The 20170-nt window shown below is 41.6% G+C and overlaps 1 protein-coding gene across 4 annotated transcripts in view; it reads right to left on the bottom strand.

Moving 5' to 3' along the window:
* SATB2 (SATB homeobox 2) overlaps positions 1–20170 on the bottom strand; it is a 303695-nt gene that overhangs the window by 163332 nt on the left and 120193 nt on the right. For all 4 annotated transcript variants that reach the window (XM_073633444.1, XM_073633449.1, XM_073633445.1 and 1 more), the window contains 2 exons: positions 16724–16850; positions 13329–13452 (listed from right to left, as the gene is read on the bottom strand). In XM_073633444.1, the coding sequence (XP_073489545.1) occupies positions 13329–13452; positions 16724–16850 (251 nt within the window). The remainder of the gene's footprint in view (positions 1–13328; positions 13453–16723; positions 16851–20170) is intronic.

The following is a 20170-nucleotide window of genomic DNA, read 5'->3' on the forward strand; positions in this document are numbered from 1 at the left end:
TCGGGTGCAGTTGCCGACATCTGTAGTAAGGGAGACAGGAAGTGAAGCCTTGCGGCTTCATAGCCTGTTTCCTACTGAGCATGTGCGAGTTGCACTGCACTTTCTGAATGGTCTTGCTGTCTTCTGAGACCTCTGTGTCCCAGAAGGCAGTGGGGGGGGGGACGAGGGGCCATAAATGATGTAGATCACTGTGCGGTGATCTTATCAGGAAGTGGGAGCGGGTACCTGTCAAAACCAGGTACCTGCTCCCCCAAAAAGTGCCAAATATGGCAGTGGAGGGGAGGAGGGTGCAAACAAGCGGAGCTTCCCCTTTTGGGTGGTGCTCCGCTTTAAGCTTTGAAAAAAAAAAAAAAACTGAAAGCTGATTGGTTTCTATGCAGAGCTGCACCAGATTTTGGTTCAGAGAGTACTGAAAGCCAGTCAGCTAGCATTTTTAGAAATGTCATGTTCTATATTTTAGTACAACCATCCGGCTTTTTCAAAAACATGCCGCATCGAGCCACTACTAATATAGCCACCGCCGCGCGTCTTCAATTTTAGTAAATCAACACCATTGCGTCATTGAGAGTCATTAAACATGGGCCTGTCACCTAATCACAACGATCTTAGTTCTCAAAAAACACAGCATATAGCCAAACAAGTATAACATGTTCTATGCGTTATGCTATTTAGCTTTTGACCTGCACACTGACTTTTTACTATCTAATCAGATATTATATTTATGTGTGATCAGGAGTCTCTGAGCGGCCTATTTACCAACACAAAGCTTGCTCACTATCTGAAAATTTCACTGACTTTACAAAACTTTATAGCATACATAGACTGTTGTTTGTCAATGTTCCAGTATAATTTATTATTATTATTAGTTTATTATTATCTTTTCCCATAGCAATTCACACCCTAATAAATTGGTGAAATCTTTTTACTGGCCGTTGTTGTGAAAGTTATATGTGACAAATACAACTTGTAATTCCGTTTTTCCCAAGCTAACATAACCTCAGATTTTTGTATTTAGCAGTGTAGAACTGCATTAAATGCAGTAGAATCTGAGAGTTAAAAATATATTTTGTATGGCTTTAAGTTGCAAGCGACAACTTACATAACAGGTTCAGCAAATAAAGCCATATGATCAAGAGGTGACCGGCGACACAATTGCAGAGACGTATAGTATTACACACTCTCTGTGATTGGAAACAATTTAGAAGAAAGGAGATGATACCTAGGCTGTTTATGACTTGGCCCTGCTCTCTGTACATGTGTGAAAACAATTCTATGTAACTCTGTTACGAGCTGCAAGTGTTCTTTGCTCCTGTTAAGTGGAGTTCATTACAATCACAGCTACAGGCTCCTCTCAGCAGATGTCTTTAGCTGTGCTCACTAGGGAGAAGACGGAGCAGCCTGCGCAGAGGTCACCTTGCAATATTCCATACCAAGTCACATTTCTATAGCAGAGAGGGATGTAAATATTAATAAAACATATTACATTGCATTCTAATGAGCAGATTCCTCACCAGACCTCGTGGAAATATTGCTTCTTTTTTTTCCATTCATACGTCCACAAGTCACATAAACACTGGCTAGGCACATGGTTAACCCTTTGATCGCCCTAGATGTTTAACCCTTTCCCAGCCAGTGTCATTAGTACAGTGACATATTTTTAGCACTGATCACTGTATTAGTGTCACTGGTTCCCGCCAAGTGTCAAAAGTGTCAGTTAGTATCCGACTGTCCACAGCAATATCACAGCCCCGCTATAAGTTGTTGATCGCCGCCATTACTAGTATAAAAAAATAAATAAAAATTCCATAAATACATTCCATTGTTTGTAGATGCTATAACGTTTGCATAAACCAATCAATATACACAGAATACATATTGGCCTAAATTTTTTAAGAGATTTTAATTTTTTTATTTTTTTTTATTGGATGTGTGTCAGGTCTGGGCTCAGCCCTTCCTTCTCAAAGCTGGTTGCTCAGCTGTCAGCTAATTGCCAGCTCCTTTCTCTCCACAGTGACTCACCTGTTGATAATATCCTGCTCATCAGTCCTTCCTACTTAAGCCATCCAGCTCAGATGATCTCTGCCTTCGCCTTGGTCACATCTCTAGAGACGATCTCCTGTGTACCTGTTAAAGACTTGCTTGGCTGACATTCCTTCTGGCTCCAGATCCTGCTTGCTGTTCTACTACGCTGTTCTCTGGCTCCCTGACGATTTGGCTTGTCTGACTATCCGTTCTGGTTCCTGAACTCTGGCTATGTTTTGACTATGTTGTTTACCTTTTTTTATAATTATTTTTTTTTTTTTTGAAAATTGTTTTATTGAGGTTTACATAGTATAAACATGTATAATGCAGTATTGCCGAGGCGGGTTAACTCATATACATATAAATGTATACAGCTCTGTAAAGAAAGTGAACTTCTATATAAGGAAAGGGGGAGGGGTATGCCAAGCAGGTCATATTCACCTATTAAATAACAGCCAAACAACGTGTTTTACATATCGATGGGTACTTGTATCTTAGTATCCTCAGGAGTGGAAGCAAAGTGCGGAAAACATAGTCCGATGTTGATGTAATGTGACCTAATTGTAACAATGTAGGTTGAGAGAGTTATCAGTGGCAGAGATACAGGGGACATGGAAGTCAAGGAGTTGCAATGACCATTACATGTTTTATGGAGGTTGGAAGGTAGGGGGATCTGTCAGGGTAGGAATTTTAAGGTTGCCCAGTGAATCGGTGAGATCTCTTTTCAAGTAACAGTCCGTATAACGGAATGGACGCATGACTTCTTGTAGAGCTTTCTGGGTATTATTATTAAACAAGTGTGATTTAACTGTACTTCTGTCTCAGTCTGATTCATGGTTTCTGACAATATGTTTTATAGCAGAAAGTAAAAAATATAGTTTTTCTTTTTAAATTGTTGGTCCTTTTTTTTGGTTCTGACAGCGACTCGTGCACCAAAATTAGGTAGTTCTAAAATGCGCCACTTTTACACTGTGTCTGATTGAAATGCCCCACTTTACATTAAAACTGGAGCTAATTAATGCATGAGAGACACTTTCACGAAATCTATCTGCGCCAGTCCTTATGAATTCCAGGGATAGCGCGCTTAGGGTCTTACCCCATAATGGATTGGGCTTGCTTCTATCATCAAAATAACCGTTCACTCAATGTTATTTGTTCTAATGATGAACTCTTCTACTTCCATACAGGCTGCTAATGACGAAGCTCTGCTGCCTGCCTGGGAATAGTTTTTTAATCTTCAGTGCAGTTACCTGTGCAGCCTGTTAGACTTCTAGGAGTTATTGAGATAATTGCATAACACATGCTATAGCAATGACAATGGATAGGGCCTGGGTACACCTCTGAGCTTACAAATGTATGAATTTTTAATATGTTTTTTTGAAATAGACCTGTCACTTCATTTAATATCTATCAACAGTTGGATTCAACGGTTTGACTAATTGTGAGTTAGCTTTAAGGACCGACTCCAGGCTTTCTGGAGCTCTACCCCCACCACATACACACTTATTATTTAACACATTTTTGTATTGATATATATATACATTTTACAATAGTACTAGTCTGGTCATGTGACAGTATGAGTCCTATTTGTCTTCTAACTTCAGTGAAACCCTGAAGTTGCAGGACATGCTTCAGAGAATTGCACCATGTCAGCAATCTCCTGAGAACCTTTTGTGGCTTCATGAGGTATTCCCAAGATTTGGGTTTTGAAATCAAACACCCCCTCCTTGATTAAGTCACATCAGCTCTGCATGGTGATATGAAATCAACTTATAATCATAAGTTTTAAACAAACATTAATTGCTTTTGCTTACAATTACTGGTTTTCCACTTTCTGGTTCAGTGAGGCACAAGTGATGTAACCAGGGCCTCACAGATGCATCCTGAGAAGATCCTGTCACATGTTCCAGGAGGTGGACCCAGTGATCCAGGAAGTAAGGGCCGATGGATTCATCTGCCCTTAGTGAAAATGGCTACCATGAGAGGAATGCTATCTATCTGTCTATCTATCTATCTATCTATCTATCTATCTATCTATCTATCTATCTATCTATCTATCTATCTATCTATCTATCTATCTATCTATCTATCTATCATCTATTTGTAGACTGCCATTACTAAATATTTCTAAGGTACCTTTGTCATAGCTCCCAACTGTCCCTGATTTCAAGGGAATGTCCCTGGTTTGGAACAAAGTCCCTCTGTTCCTCTTTCCTCCTCATTTGTCCCTTATTTTGATTTGATCTACAGTTGTGCTCATAAGTTTACATACCCTGACAGAATTTATGATTTCTTGGCCATTTTTCAAAGAATATGAATGATAACACAAAAACTTTTCTTTCACTCATGGTTAGTGTTTGGCTGAAGCCATTTATTATCAATCAACTGTGTTTACTCTTTTTAAATCATAATGGCAACAGAAACTTCCCAAATGACCCTGATCAAAAGTTTACATACTCCAGTTCTTAATACCGTGTATTGCCCCCTTTAACATCAATGACAGCTTGAATTCTTTTGTGGTATTTGTGGATGAGGCTCTTTATCTTCTCAGATGATAAAGCTGGCCATTCCTCTTGGCAAGAAGCCTCCAGTTCATGGAAATTCTTGGGCTGTCTTGCATGAACTGCACTTTTGAGATATCCCCAGAGCGGCTCAATGCTATTGAGGTCAGGAGACTAATGCCGCGTACACACGAGCGGAATTTCCCTCGGAAAAATCTTGGCTTGCATACACACAGTCACACAAAAGTTTGCTGAACTTTCGACCGCCAAGAACGCGGTGACATACAACACTACGACGAGCCGAGAAAATAAAGTACAATGCTTCCGAGCATGCGTCGAATTGTTTCCGAGCATGTGTAGAAATTTTGCATGTCGGAATTGGTACAGACGATTGGAATTTCAGATCAGAACTCTTTCCGGCTGAAAAATTGAGAACATGCTCTCAATCTTTTGCTGGCTGGAATTCCGCCAGCAAAATTCTGATGGAGCATACACACGGTCGCATTTTCGGACCAAAAGCTCTCATCGGACTCTTGTTGGCGGAATTTCCGCTCGTGTGTATAGGGCATAAGATGGCCACTCCAGAACCTTCACTTTATTCTGCTGTAGTCAATGACAGGTCAACTTGGCCTTGTGTTTTAGATCATTGTCATGTTGGAATGTCCAAGTACGTCCCATGCGCAGCTTCCTGGCTGATGAATGATATGTTCCTCCAGTATTTTTTGATAATATACTGCATTCATCTTGCCAACAATTTTGACCAAATTTTCTGTGCCTTTTGTAGCTCACACATCCCCAAAACATCAGCGATCCACCTTCGTGCCTTTCATCATAGGCCTTGTTGACTCCCCTCCAAATGTAGTGTTTATGGTTGTGGCCAAAAAGTTCAATTTTGATCTCATCACTCCAAATAACTTTGTGCCAGAAGGTTTGGGGCTTGTCTCTGTTCTCTTTGGTGTATTGTAAGTGGGATACTTTGTGGAATTTGCGTAGTAATGGCTTTCTTCTGGCGACTCAACCATGCAGCCCATCTTTCTTCAAGTGCCTCCTTATTGTGCATCTTGAAACAGCCACAACACATGTTTTCAGAGAGTCCTGTATTTCACCTGAAGTTATTTGTGGGTTTTTCTTTGCATCCCAAAAAATTTTCCTGGCTGTTGTGGCTGAAATTTTAGTTGGTCTACCTGACTGTGGTTTGGTTTCAACAGAACCCCTCATTTTCCACTTCTTGATTGGAGTTTGAACACTGCTGATTAGCATTCTCAATTCCTTGGGTATCTCTTTATATCCCTTTCCTGTTTTATACAGTTCAACTACCTTTTCCCACAGATCTTTTGATAATTCTTTTGCTTTCCCCATAACTCAGAATCCAAAAACGTCAATGCAGCACTGGATGAAAGATGCAAGGGTCTACCAGGACTCCAGAAACGTATTGACCTTTTATACACACACACACTAATTACAAGCAAATAGATCACAGGTCAGGATGGTTACCTTTAATAACCATTCAAACTCCTTTGTGCCAACTTGTGTGCATTTTATCAGGCCAAAATGACCAGGGTATGTAAACTTTTAATGAGGGGTATTTGGGTAGTTTCTGCTGCCATTATGATTTAAAAAGAGTAAACACAGTTGATTGATAATAAAAAATGACTTCAGCCAAACACTAACCGTGAGTGAAAGAAAGGTTTTTGTGTTATCATTCATATTCTCTGAAAAATAGCCAAGAAATCATAAATTCTGTCATCGAAGATGAAGTTACATTGCGGGACATTTTTGATTTTTTTAAATAAAGGACTTGTCCCAAACTGTCTACTGTCATTTTTACCATTTTGACACTTTTTTGGTGAATGTGTAGGGGTACAATGTACCCGATACCCATTCATATAGGGGGGACCAGGATCTGGGGGTCCCCTTGTTAAAGGGGCTTCCATATTCCAATAAGCCCCCTGCCCGCAGACCCCCACAACCACCAGGCAAGGGTTCTAGGGAAGAGGCCCTTGTCCCCATCAACAAAACACCTTCCCCATGTTGAGGGCATGTGGCCTGGTACGGTTCAGGAGGAGCTCTCTCGTCCCCCCTCTTTTCCTGTGCCTGCCAGGTTGCGTGCTAGGATATGGGTCTGGTATGGATTTGGGGGGGGCCACGCCTTTTTTTTATTTTGGCGCAGGATTCCCCTTAAAATCCATACCAGACCTGGAGGGCCTGGTATGGATTTTGGGGGGACACCCACTCAATTTTTTTTTGTAATTTTGGTGCGGGGTTCACCTTAATATTCATACCAGACCCAAAGGGCCTGGTAATGGACTGGGGGGGGGAACCCACGCCGTTTTTTTCAATGATTTTTATCTATATTGCCGGGTCCTGACAATTCATTACAGCCGCAAGCGGTTTTAACTGAAATTTTTTCCTTTAGAAATGTCATTTTGCTGTATTACTGTTCTAAACACGGAAACGATGCGCTACATGCATACTAAGGACACCCCCAGGCACGATACTTAAAGGAATATTTGATTTTTATTGTTTCACTAATATATATATATATATATATATATATATATATATATATATATATATATGCATTAATATGCTCCTGAAAAAATTGATGTTTTTGAAACTTTTTTTGCACTGATACATGTCCCCTGGGGCAGGACATGGGTCCCCAAACACTTTTTATGGCAATAACATGCATATAAGCCTTTAAAATGAGCACTTTTGATTTTTTATGTTCGTGTCCCATAGACTTTTACGGTGTTTGTGTGTTCGCACAAATTTTTTGCCTGTTCGCAAATTCTGTTGCAAACCAAACCGGGGGGGTGTTCAGCTCATCCTTATCCAACGTATGGCATATATCTGAAATGTGTGTAAATCTGACAAGTCCACTGTCAACTTTCAGATGGGAGACATCTAGCAGCTGTACAGCCATTGCACTAATATCGCGTGACAAAAAAAAAGTTGAATTACTACTACTATTTTGTTTTCCACTATCAAAATGTGCCTTTGCTGTTTTAGGGGTTTTAACTAATTTTCAGGACTAAAATGATTTTTCTAACATGTATACAAAAGAAAAAAAGAAAAAACACCACAAAACGGGTTCGGCAGTAAAAGGTTTAACAGGAAATGGCTGTTTGATGCTGGGTGCCATTCTACCCAGATGATTGGCGCTGGACCTCATAATGGTGAGAGTACTGCATTAGAAAAGAGGTTAGTATTGTAACATTTTTTTTTTTTTTTTAACAAGGGCTGGGCAAATTAATTTTTAAAAGTGAAATTAGGCATGAGGTTACAAATAGAGAATCTAGCAACATTCATGTGGATATGTTACAGTACTTAGGGCCAGTTCACACCAGAACACGGTGTGGGAAACCTGTGCTTCGTGCATGTTTCCTGCACCACATTCAAAACGTATTGCACTTGCGATGTACAGCGGGTGTCAGTGTTAACTTAACAACACCCGAAATGCAGGTTGCACAGTGCTTTTGTCTACACCAGATTGCATGGTACAGTAGTACTATGCAATCCAGTTGCTGTGTTTTTTCTAATAAGTAGTGCATGATCTACTTTTAGTGAGGCCCAACACGATTTCAGTCCATTTAAATGATCACACTGCACTCGGATCGCATGTGAATCGCACAGAGACGCATAGCGCGCTACTGTGTGATTCATGGTGTGAACCGGCCTTCTAACAGTGGTATTGTGAGGAAGTGATACTTTCTAACACACAGCTGACTCTCAGCCTAGTAATCCCATAGACAAATCCTGCCAACTTTCAAGACCCCTTTAGCTTAAAATGGCTACTAATACAGAACAGAGTGCACAGCAAAGATTTTTAAATCTCCTCCATGTCATAATTAGTTTGGGTATAAGAATTTTTTACATGCATGCTTATTTTATTTTATTTTTATTTATTTCAGTTACTTATATAGTTCCGTCAATTTACGCAGCGCTTTACATATACATTGTACATTCACATCAGTCCCTACCCTCAAGGAGCTTACAATCTAAGGTCCCTAACTCACATTCATATACTAGGGACAATTTAGACAGGATCCAATTAACCTACCAGCATGTCTTTGGAGTGTGGGAGGAAACCGGAGTAACCGGAGGAAATTCACGCAGGCACAGAGAGAACATGCAAACTCCAGGCAGGTAGTGTCGTGGTTGGGATTCGAACCAGCGACCCTTCTTACTGCTTATAAATGTAATAATATCTCTTTATATGAAGATTTTTTTCTATTTTCTTTTTCTTTAAGGCCTCATGCACACTGAACATTTAGCCATCTTTCCTAGATGCCTTTCCTCCTGGCAGCAGCGTTTTGGGAGAAAAAACGCTTGACCCTTGTAAATACGTTTAGGCACGCTTAGGCGCATCAAGCGTTTGGGCTTTAATTAATTTGTTTGGTCAGAATAATAATTTATTTTGGCCACTAAAATAAATGAACGCTCAAGCGCTAAACACACCTAGCGTTAACGCGCTTTTAGAGGCATTTACACGTGTCAAGTTTTTTTCTCTGACAAAATGCTGCTGATCCTGGATACTTTGGCAGTAGGGGTTTTTTTTTTCTGCCGGTAAACGCCCCTGCCTCTAAATGCCTGTAAACACCTACAGTATGTGTGCATGGACACTTATGCCAACATGCAGGGGCATTTAGAGACGAAAAAAAAGCGACAAATTAGGGTTACCACCTGTCCGGGATTCACCCGGACAGTCCGGGTTTTGAATCATGTGTCAGTCCACCTGCAACCCCGACACATTATTTGGACTGGAATGTGGCTTGGAACAGAGCCTGACAGGAGAGGTGATGGGGCACTAATTTTGCCGCATTACTATTCTCTTTGGAGTGCCCAGAAGGTGTCCCAGGTCTGTTACAATCCTATAGTGTATACTAGGGAAAAAAATTACTGTGTGCCTCTAAAGTGTTCAGGTTTGACTTGAAGAAAAAGTGGCAACCCTACGCCAGATGCCCCTAATAGAAGCGTTAAAATCATCCAGTGTGCATGGGGCCTTACAATAAGAAGTGAATCCGTTATGTAGGTGCTGAGTTTTATCACTAGTGCCCATAGGTGTGCGCAGCCTACTGCATTAGGGTGTGGACCCCGAAGCTCATGCCTTTCTCTGCAGCCTCAGCTGCACGGGACAGAGAATGAATGGGAAGTGCTCTGTGCTGAACAACTTCCTATTCGTTCACAAACTGAAGCAAAATGAACACAGTTTACTGTACTTAAGTTATGAATGAATACAGTGAGTGAGTGTGTTCATTTTGAAAAGGAAGGGTCTGTAAATGACATATTTACTAACTCCTTCCCCCCCGCTCTCTTTCCTGAAACATCCCCTGCAGCCGGGAGGAGAGGAGGGAAGCCAGCAACACTGTAGGGTGGGTGCCACATGGGGGGGAAGCCCAGCGGGTAGGGGGAATCTGCACAGCATGTAGTGATTAGGGTGTGCCCAGGCACACCTGGCACACCCCCTGCGCATACCTATGCTAGTGCCACTTGAGATGCCTTCCATTGTGTAACCAAAGCTTGCAGGCTGTCTGCAGATCTGTACCCTGCAGTAGTGTGTTATAAAATACCACACAAAACAAATGCAGTGTGTTGCAATGTCATTCAGTTTAAATGGCACCCAATGCACCTAGTCAGTACAGCAAATCTTGTGAGCATTTTAGTGCAACACAATGCAAACATGCGACCCATCTGAGTAGGGTGGTGCTCTGGGGTTTTTAATAGAATAGGGATGAGTTAGAACCTCTGTCAGGTTTTACTGCTATCTTGGACTATGTTAGAGAGTTTTCCCTTCACTTTCAGTCCTTTTCAGTCAGGACAAAGGAATTGACGGAAGATCTGCACCAGGGACACAAACGAAAAAGCGGACAGAGGTTCTAGAATTTTCCATACTTAACTTTAAAAAAAAAAAAAAACTCACATCTGTGTCTCTGTTAGAGAGATTTCCCCTCACTTCCTGTCCTGGGGTCAACCTTTTTACCAGACAGGAAATGAAGGATATTGTCCAATGGAGTCTCCGACAGTGGTAAAGCCTGACAAGCATTAACCCTCTCCACTCTATCCAAAACCAAAAAAAATAAATAAATTGTCTTTAAGTATTTTATTGGTATCTCATTTGTCACTGCCATATCCAAATGATTTTAAAGTAACCCAGAGTCTCGTAGCGAGTAGAATTTTGTTTCCTCATTACAGGGTTAAAGATCTGGGTAATCTGCTACAATTTTCTCCAGCGGCAGGACAGGGTTAATACACAAATGCTTTGTCCCTGAAGCCCTTAACCCTGCGAGGCAGCTTTCCAACCTGCAGCTGACAATAACATATTAACCTATTGGGACCCATAATAACAATTCACGCATATGGCAGGGTATTTACTTTTTAAGTGGATTTGCAAAATGAAATTGCCACGTGAGATCTGCACAGGAGCTGTTAACACAAGTGGAGAGGAAAAAATGTCCCCATGCCAAAGGCTCAAGGCAAGTCAAGTGGTCTTAAAGAAGAACTATAGGTACCGGTAAGATCAATGGCTTGATTTTAAACCTCCCTTGTTTAACTCTATCCCCTATTTTGTAGACGTTATAACTTTTGCACAAGCCAACCAATATACGCTTATTGCGATTTTTTTTTACCAAAAATATGTAGAAGAATACATATTGGCCTAAACTGAGAAGGAAATTTGTTTTTTTATATATTTTTGGGGGGTATTTATTGTCGCAAAAAGTAAAAAATTTAGCTTTTTTTCAAAATTGTCTCTCTTTTTTTGTTTATAGTGCAAAAATAAAAACTGTAGAGGCGATCAAATACCACCAAAAGAAAGCTCTATTTGTGGGGAAAAAAGGACGTCAATTTTGTTTGGGTGCAACGTCGCACGACTACGCAATTGTCAGTTGAACCGACGCAGTGCCGAATCACAAAAAGTGCTCTGGACAGGAAGGGGGTAAATCCTTCTGGGGCTGAAGTGGTTAAACAGGCCTTAAGTTTTTTTGCTGTGTATATTTGATTTTAGAGAGTTCATTCGATTAACATTTAAGGCACAAAATATAAAATTTTTTGAATAAATCAAATGTTAACAGTGAATGTAGTTTTCCTTCAGAAAACTTTGAAGTATTTTCAAATGACACTTGTCAAGCGTCTGATGGCAATATTGAATGTACTGATGAAATTGCTTGTACAAAATTTGTACAAAAATGTAGAAGCGGAAGAAAACCCTAAATATAACCATTCTTAAAAATGTCACCCCCACCACCAATCCTGCCTAATCTATGTAATCTGTGTTTTAAATTTTTTCAATCCACCCCAGTCCAGATTAAAAATAAAGGTAAGTACACACCAGTGGTGACCAATGGTATATTTTGGTATATTTTTTGGGGGGGCGGCAAACAGTGCACAGACTAACACCCCCCCCGGTTGTTCACTTGCAACACTTACACCAGGTAGCGCTTCCCTCCAGGCAACGGGCGGCTGGATTCCCCACGGCATCAGGGCGGTGTCCTCGCTGTGCGTCGCCTCCCTCCTCCTCCCTTGGCCAATAGGGTAGCTTCTCCTTTCGGCCAGGGACCCACTTCCTGATTGGACGGGAGGCAGATACAGTGTGACAATAGCGAATATTAATTCGCTATTGTCACACAACTGGGTGGGCTTCGGGCGCAATCCACAAAAACTGCCTATTAGTCTACATTTAGATGTCCGACAATCATTGCCACACCTCTGAAAGCGATCCGCAGTAAATCACTTTTCAGAGACATTTGACAGGTGGTGGGAGATAAAATGTCACCTCCTCACCACCTGTTTTAACCCTCTACATGCCACACACTGCACTGCAACCATGTGCATTACACATTTCTCTTAAATGGGTAGTATCGAGCCAAACATCACAGGGGGGTATAATTTTTGCCATGGCCATGAAGCAAAGCACACCATTTTGCATTTGCAGCCTAAAGCATTTGTAAAGGAAAAAGTTTTTGTTTTTTTTAAACCACAAACATGTTCATACTTACCTGCTCTGTGCAATGGTTTTGCACAGAGTAGCCCCGATCCTCCTTTTCTTGAGTCCCTCTGCCGGTGCTCTGGGCCCCTCTCCCCTATAGCAAGCGGCTTGTGCATGCTCACTTCCGAACTGACTCTCTGTGTTCATAAGACGCAGAGAGCATGGCTTAACCCCGCCCCAGCTCCCTCCTCACTGGCTGTAATTGTCAACATCAGGAGCCAGTGGCTCCTGCTGTATCTCAGGCAATGAGGAGGGAGAGACCCAGGAGAGCCTGTGCTCTCATGCACATTGCTGGATCAAGATCGGGCTTAGGTAAGTATTAGGGAGGCTGAGAGGGGGGAGCTGTACACTGAAGGTTTTTTACATATAATAGAATACATGAAGATAAAACAACCTTCAGCCTTTACAATCACTTTTGGGGGGGGCAGTTTGGGGAGGTACAAACATGACTTATCTGCCTGTTTTTACCACCCCCAAACTGCAAGTGCAACGAATAAGGTAGCTATAGTTGTTTTTTCTCTTCCCCCTGTTCAAAATGCGCTTTTATGCTTGGATCATTTTTTATTTTTCCTGGAGTTCAGCTTTAATACAATTTAAGCCCATGTCATAAAATATCATTGTCACTTAGTATGTATGCATTCTTGGAATAACATAAAGTGGCTAATGTAATAATGAAAAGAATTAATTAATAAGTGCATTCCGGTCGATAGATACATCGGAGTACAGTGTTTGTAGCAAAGAAATCAATAGAACTTATTAGCTCCTAAGAAGTCAAGCAATTAGATTGCATTGAATAAACTCCTGTGTGCTGTACTGACCTGGGAGAGGGGGCATTCTTTGGCAAGTGTGCTCTGATTCATCTCCTTTAGCAGCATCCGTAAGGCATTGCGGACAGTGGCGTGGTTCCACTGCTCTGCCGGCAGGTCTTCAAGTTTTGAACAACTACAGAGAGAAATAATACTCAGGAAATATCAAATACGCACAAGGGAACAGAATGCCAGACATATAAAACTCGCATTTCTCCTAGCCAAAAAGGAAGACATAATTGTTCAGATTATGAATTGCTGTAATGCTGAATGGAACACAGAACCAGATGAATGAAAATGGAATGCAGAAAAAGGTCATTCTAATATATAACATCATCTGTTATGGTAAAGCCTTTTTTACATAAAAGTTTTCCAAGTCAGCAAAATTTACGTTCGGCCAATGATTACCTTTTAGTGTGTTAATGATTGTCCTAGACGTGCAGTTTTATGAGTTAAACTGTATTTCCACCTTTGCAGCCAAATGTGAGAAAACCTTCACTATATGTTTATGTGTTTCCATTCACAGCTAACCAAAAAATATGATTTCCCACTTTTCTAGTTGTTTCCTGACAGTAGATTTATTCGTAGATCTCCATACGAATAATTCATTTTGTTCAGAATAGTTTGCAATGTGCACATGGGGGACAGATTTGTTCACAAGTGCATCAAAGCGGAACTAAACTGTATCTGAACACCACATTTTTAATAGTCAAAGCAAACTCCCCCATCCATCCATGTCTCCATGCTTTACTTCGTTGAGAAAACACCCCCTAGCGTTTTTAACTGCAGCCATCTTGAAGAAGGTTGGATGATTCATGTAGCATATACTTCCTGGAATACATCTGCCCTTAGCTCTGGCAGGAGGCCGTGCTTAGCTGAGAAAGGTCTTCCTCCCCTTCTCCAGGTAAAAAAAAAAATGTCCATAAAGACTTCTGGGATGTATGACATCACTTTGGCCTAGGCCAGAAACCAGAAGCAACTAAAGAGAAGTAAAAAAATATATAATATACCTTACTAATGCTAGCAGCATAAGGATTAAAATAATTAATGTTGATGGTGAGAGTTTAGTCCCGCTTTAACATGTAATACCCAATCCTTGAGGTCTGAGCCTTTGTTAGGACAGGCCATGTGCATATCTAGTTCACGGCTGATAAAGATCTGCCAGCACAGTACAGCCAGATAGTTTATAAGAGTAAATATAACTCTCCAGCCCCCTCCTTAAAGGGGTTGTAAACCTACGTGTATTTTCACCTTAATGCATGCTATGCATTAAGGTAAAAAAAAAACCCTGCCCCCCCCCCCCGTTTTACTTACCTGAGCCCTAGAACTTGACCCACTGGGACGCATTGTCTCTCTTCCCAGGGTTCTCGGCTCTTGATTGGATAGATTGATAGCAGCGCAGCCATTGGCTCCCGCTGCTGTCAATCAAATCCAATGACGGTGTCGGGGGGCGGTGCCGAGTCCTGCATTCGGCCTCTATGGGCGCCGAATGCTGGACTTGGGAGTGCGCCCGCAAGGTAACCCTCCGGGAGAGCGCTTCTCCCAGGGGGTTATCTGATGTGGGGAAGAGCCGCGAGAGCCGCCGGGGGAGCCCAGAAGAGCAGGTTCGGGGCACTCTGTGCAAAACGAGCTGCACAGTGGAGGTAAGTATGATATGTTTGTTATTTTTTAAAAAAAAAACAAAAAACAACCTTAGAGCCCTTGCACACTGGGGCGGGGGGCGGCGTTGGCGGTAAAACGCCGCTATTATTAGCGGCGTTTTACCGTCGGTATGCGGCCGCTAGCGGGGCGGTTTTACCCTCCGCTAGCGGCCGAGAAAGGGTTAAATATCACCGCAAAGCGCCTTTGCAGAGGCGCTTTGCCGGCGGTATAGCCGCGCCGTCCCATTGATTTCAATGGGCAGGAGCGGTAAAGGAGCAGTATACACACCGCTCCTTCACCGCTCCGAAGATGCTGCTAGCAGGACTTTTTTTACCGTCCTGCCAGCGCATCGCTCCAGTGTGCAAGCCCTCGGGGCTTGCACACTGGAATGAAAGTAGCGGCACTTTCGGGGCGGTTTGCAGGCGCTATTATTAGCGCAATAGCGCCTGCAAACCGCCCCAGTGTGCAAGGGCTCTTAGTGTCACTTTAAGCCCCGGTTCACACAGGGGCGACTTGTCAGGTGACTTAGCCGCCTGACAAGTCGCATCCCGTTCTGTACTATGGAACTGTTCTAATAGGAGCGACTCAAGTCGCTCCGACTTAGAAAAAGGTTCCTGTACTACTTTTGGGGCGACTTCAGGCGACTTGCATTGACTTCTATACAGAAGTCGTTTTGCAAGTCGCCGCTGAAATCGTGTGCGGGTCGCCTCACAGAGTCGGCCTGCAAGTCGTGTTGCCCCTGTGTGAACCAGCTCTAACATTACATGGGCAAGGCTAGGATTTTTCAGCAAATAAAAAAGGTAAGCAGCAATTTATTTTATTTTTTTTAAAGCTGAACTCTGGGTAAAAAAAGATGAGATGAAAAAAAGGGGGTGGGGATGCATCAAAAGTTCACTGGAATGCATCAAAAACGCACTGGTACGCATCAAAAGCACACGTGCAGAAACGCACCCAAAATGCTGAAACTGTAGTGTGAACCGGCTCTAGGAGAGGATTTCCCTCACCTTGAAGAGATTTCCTCTTACTTTCTGTTGTGTCTATAAGGTGTCTATAAGCTACAGGTAGTAAAAGGGAAAACTCCCAGGTGGCCAACAGATGGCAACTAAAAAAGAGAAACACATTGGGTTTAACCCTTCCCTATTCAATTCAAAACTAAAAGAAGTTTTGGCTTTAGAGGTACCTTAATTTATACGTCTAAGAGGGGCCACTAAAGGGAAATACATCTAAGAGGGGCCACTGGATGGCACCCATGAAGCCCTTATTCTAATTGGAAAGTCAGTATTAAATGACTCAAGTAGGGCTGATTATTATAGTATGAGGTGAAGCAAAAAGGAATATGGGGACTATCATGGATGACCTGCTACTGAAAATACTAACTGCCTGTCTGTTATACTGGTCCCCTGGCTTCAAATATTTCTGACCTAGAACAAGCATACAGATCAGAAGAAAAATCTGAAACCTGAAGCGGGTCAGCATCACAGTCAGGCAACTAGCCTTTTCAATAGGAACGATCAGCGACAGCATCCTCCGTGTTTCTCTCATGACAAATTTCATTGAAAGCAAACCTCATGGGGTCACCTCACAATAATGAGAACAGTTTGCATAAGAGGAAGTGCACGATGTTATGATGTGACGTGCTCAGACGATTAAGGAGAGGGCAGGTTGTCGCCCTCACAAATTTGCCTACACTAAGCTGAGGTTTATGAGGCCTTACCTCAAATCTGGGCTTGTAAACATTAGAACTCTTCCATTACACTGACCCCTACCTTTGTAACTGAATCTTCAGGGTCACCACATGATAGACATCCTGGAGCATGTCAGAAACTGTCACATCTGGTGCGTCTGTAACATAACTGAGAGGCAGGGGATTCCAGCGGCCAATTTTAATGATTCCTGAAAAGGACAATGCACACGTCAAACATTTTTCCTAAACAATATCATACCAATAATATTATCACATTTAAAGTAGAACTTTTTTTTTCATTCTGGATATAGTAAGAGAGGGTTATTAACCCCTGTCAGTTTTTTTTTTGTTTTGTTCTGTTTTTTGCTGTCTGTGCACATTCACTTCCTGTCTCATAGCCAAAACAGAAAGTGAAAGGAAATCCCTGCAAATTAAGGCAATCACTTGGGGCGCCCCAGGTCACCAGAACTAGTGTCCTCATTGGAAGACTTCCCCTCTTTTACTGTTCTAGGGGCAACCCAAAATCTGGGATTTTCTTTTACTTTCACTTTCAATGATAATGGTAAACAGGACAAATGGAGAAGGTGAATCTCCCTAACAGGACACAGATAGCAATAAAAACCTATCAGGGGTTCTAATCCATCTCCACTCTGTCCAAGGCTAAAGGAAAAAAAGTTTTAATGTTTATGTATAGCTAAAATCTTTGCTTTTGTATTTTTGAATAGAATGTTGAAGGATCAGAAGCTCTGTCAACTTTTTTTTTTGCTGTCTGTGTTGTCCATGTAAATAAGGCCCATGAAATTATGGGGAAAAAAAAACATTTCAAAAGAACAGGAAGTGAGGTTCCAGTGACAATGTCTGAGAGGAGAATATATATCTTTTTGGAGAGAATTTCTCTCACTTCCTGTTGCACCCTCAGGACAGGAAGTGAAGTTAAATCTCCCCAATGGAACACAGACAACAGCAATAAAACTGACAGGTTTTGAACCTACTCTATCCAAAACTAAAGAAATTGTTGGGTATACATACAGATTAATTTAGGCCTGAAATAACAATACAGTTCAACTCTCTACTATGTAAGCCTTTATTATCCAACTCCATCCCTAACTCTTCTTTTTAGTTCTGGATAAAGTGAGGACCACTTATAATCCCTGTCAGGTTTGTATTACTGTCTGTGTCATTATGAGGAGATTTCCCATCACTTCTTGCCCTGTCCTGTTCTGTCAGCTAAAAATAAAGTGAGAGGGAGTCTCCCCATTAGGTGCACAGATGGGAATAACATTATGACAGACATTCTAATTCTTCTAATATTAAAATATTTTATCACTGTGTGTGTCACCATTGGGTGTTTTCTATTCACTTTCTGTGCTAACACCTGATAAATGAACAGGAAGTGAGGGGACATTTCCCAAAGAAGGATACAGACAGCAGTAAGTTGACAGAGGATCTGCACTTTACTCAAAACTAAAAAAAAAGTTGTGGGTGGCGTTGGCCATTTCTTTTTAACTTGGATAGGGTAGGGGTTTTTTTTTTTGCTAGCTGTGTCTCTTAAGGGAGGTTTCCCTTCACTTCCTGTCCTGTAGATATTAAAGGAACAGAGAGTATATATTTCCACTGTTCAGGAAATCCCTTCTTAGGGCTCATTCACATGGGCGCCTAGCTGTGTACAACATGAAAAGTTGTCCTTTTGCACTACAGGTATGCAGAGACAGGTGCTCAATCTTAGAACAGGTGCTCAGTCCCCTGCTTCAGGGGCCATGCACCCATCCCTGCATACCTGTCAAACTCATATGTGTGGGCCCATATTGTTCATACATATACATTCACTTATATATACTGCCTATACACAGCTCAGTGCTAGTACAAAATGATAAACAAACGGCTCTTCGTGGCTGAGCCCCCTCTCATGAATAAGCTCTTAGACAGCTGCCACATGAACACTGGTCCCCAATGGAAGATTTCCCCTCTATTCTTGTTCTGGTGGCAACTAAAAATTTTGGACTGTCCCTCATTTTCATACCTGGTGACATTGGTTATCAGGACAATTAGGCTTCATACACATGGCCCTACTAGGACTGTACAGTCTGCAGAGCCTATGCAATACCATTCCTAGGACTCACTGCTACTACATAAAGCCGTAAAGATGTGCACCGGTTTTTACATGAAACACCCACATGCGCACAGATACATGCTCCTAATGCATGCTATCTGCCTTTGGAGCCTATACCAGTGCCATGCAAGTGCTTTACGTGACCCTCGATACACAATTGTGTACAGCCGCCTCTTCTAATGCAGCTCAATAGTCGGCTGTACGCCATAGCAGCAGATCCCAGGAATGCCATTACTCAGGCTCTGTGGTCATGTGCATGAAGCATTAAAGGGCATGACTCTCCCTAGCGGGGACACCAACAGAAAGAATAAACTGACAGTAGTTCTATCACATCACCACGCTGTCCAAATCTAAAAACACTTTATGTCATTACCATGCTAGGAAAACTCAGTTCATGGGACACAAGAGGCTCTTAGCGTCTTAAGGCCGGTTCACACTAGAATGCAGTGCAGGAAAGCCGCATTCCCACACGACTTCCCACACCGCATTCCAATTGCACTGCCCTGCGATCCGCTGAGGGGTTCAGTGCAAAGTTAACGAAAACCCCAAACATAGGTCGCAAACACAGTGCATTTTCCCGCACCGAATCACATGGTACAAAAATGTGATACGGTTGCCGTGCGTTTCAAAAAGTAGTGCACTGCACAGAACTGTATGTGAATAACACAGGAAGCGCACAGAGTTCCTGTTCAATTCACATGCAGTTCTTAGTGTGAATGGGCCCTAAGCCATGTATAAGAGTCACAATTAAATATAGAAGATTCCTCTTAAGTGAATTATACCATCTGCACACTTTAGTACCCTTTATAATGTATAATATAATATAAAATAATATGCAATATATAAAAAAGAGACTTTTTGTAAAAAATTCTGTGGCTAAAACATGCCTTCACAAAAGACGTAAATTGTAATGAAGGCGAGGAACAAATTCCAGTCAGAATGTTATTAATGTTTTGAGTCATGCTTACTTGTGGGTGGATGTGCAGTCATTTAATCCACAGTGGCATTAGCATTTGAAACGCATTATTTACCACACATACCACAATCATGTTTATTAAATAAACAATCGTATACATTAAACAATATTTTTGGTTAGCCATTTTGTGTTTTTATGTCTACAAAACTTTACTGAGAACAATGTATTAGAAAAGGGCCAAACATATATCAATAATCTGCAATGGCAACAGAAAAATTGCTTTATGTTTATGAGATGTTGATAGTAAATCCGGTCTATATAATGACAAACGTTATTAGTCTTTAGGGCTTTGTAGGATCTTTCCTTAACCCCGTTTTCACCAAAAAAAATTCTAATTTGTGTTCAAGCACATTATAGTAGTCTTCTGACTGCAGAAATGAGCAGAGAGATTTTTTCATAAATTTGTGTTTTTTTTAAAAATTGGTTCCTCAGTTTTTTCCTGT

This window comes from Aquarana catesbeiana, linkage group LG06 (assembly GCF_042186555.1).
Source record: "Aquarana catesbeiana isolate 2022-GZ linkage group LG06, ASM4218655v1, whole genome shotgun sequence".
Lineage (NCBI taxonomy): Eukaryota > Metazoa > Chordata > Amphibia > Anura > Ranidae > Aquarana > Aquarana catesbeiana.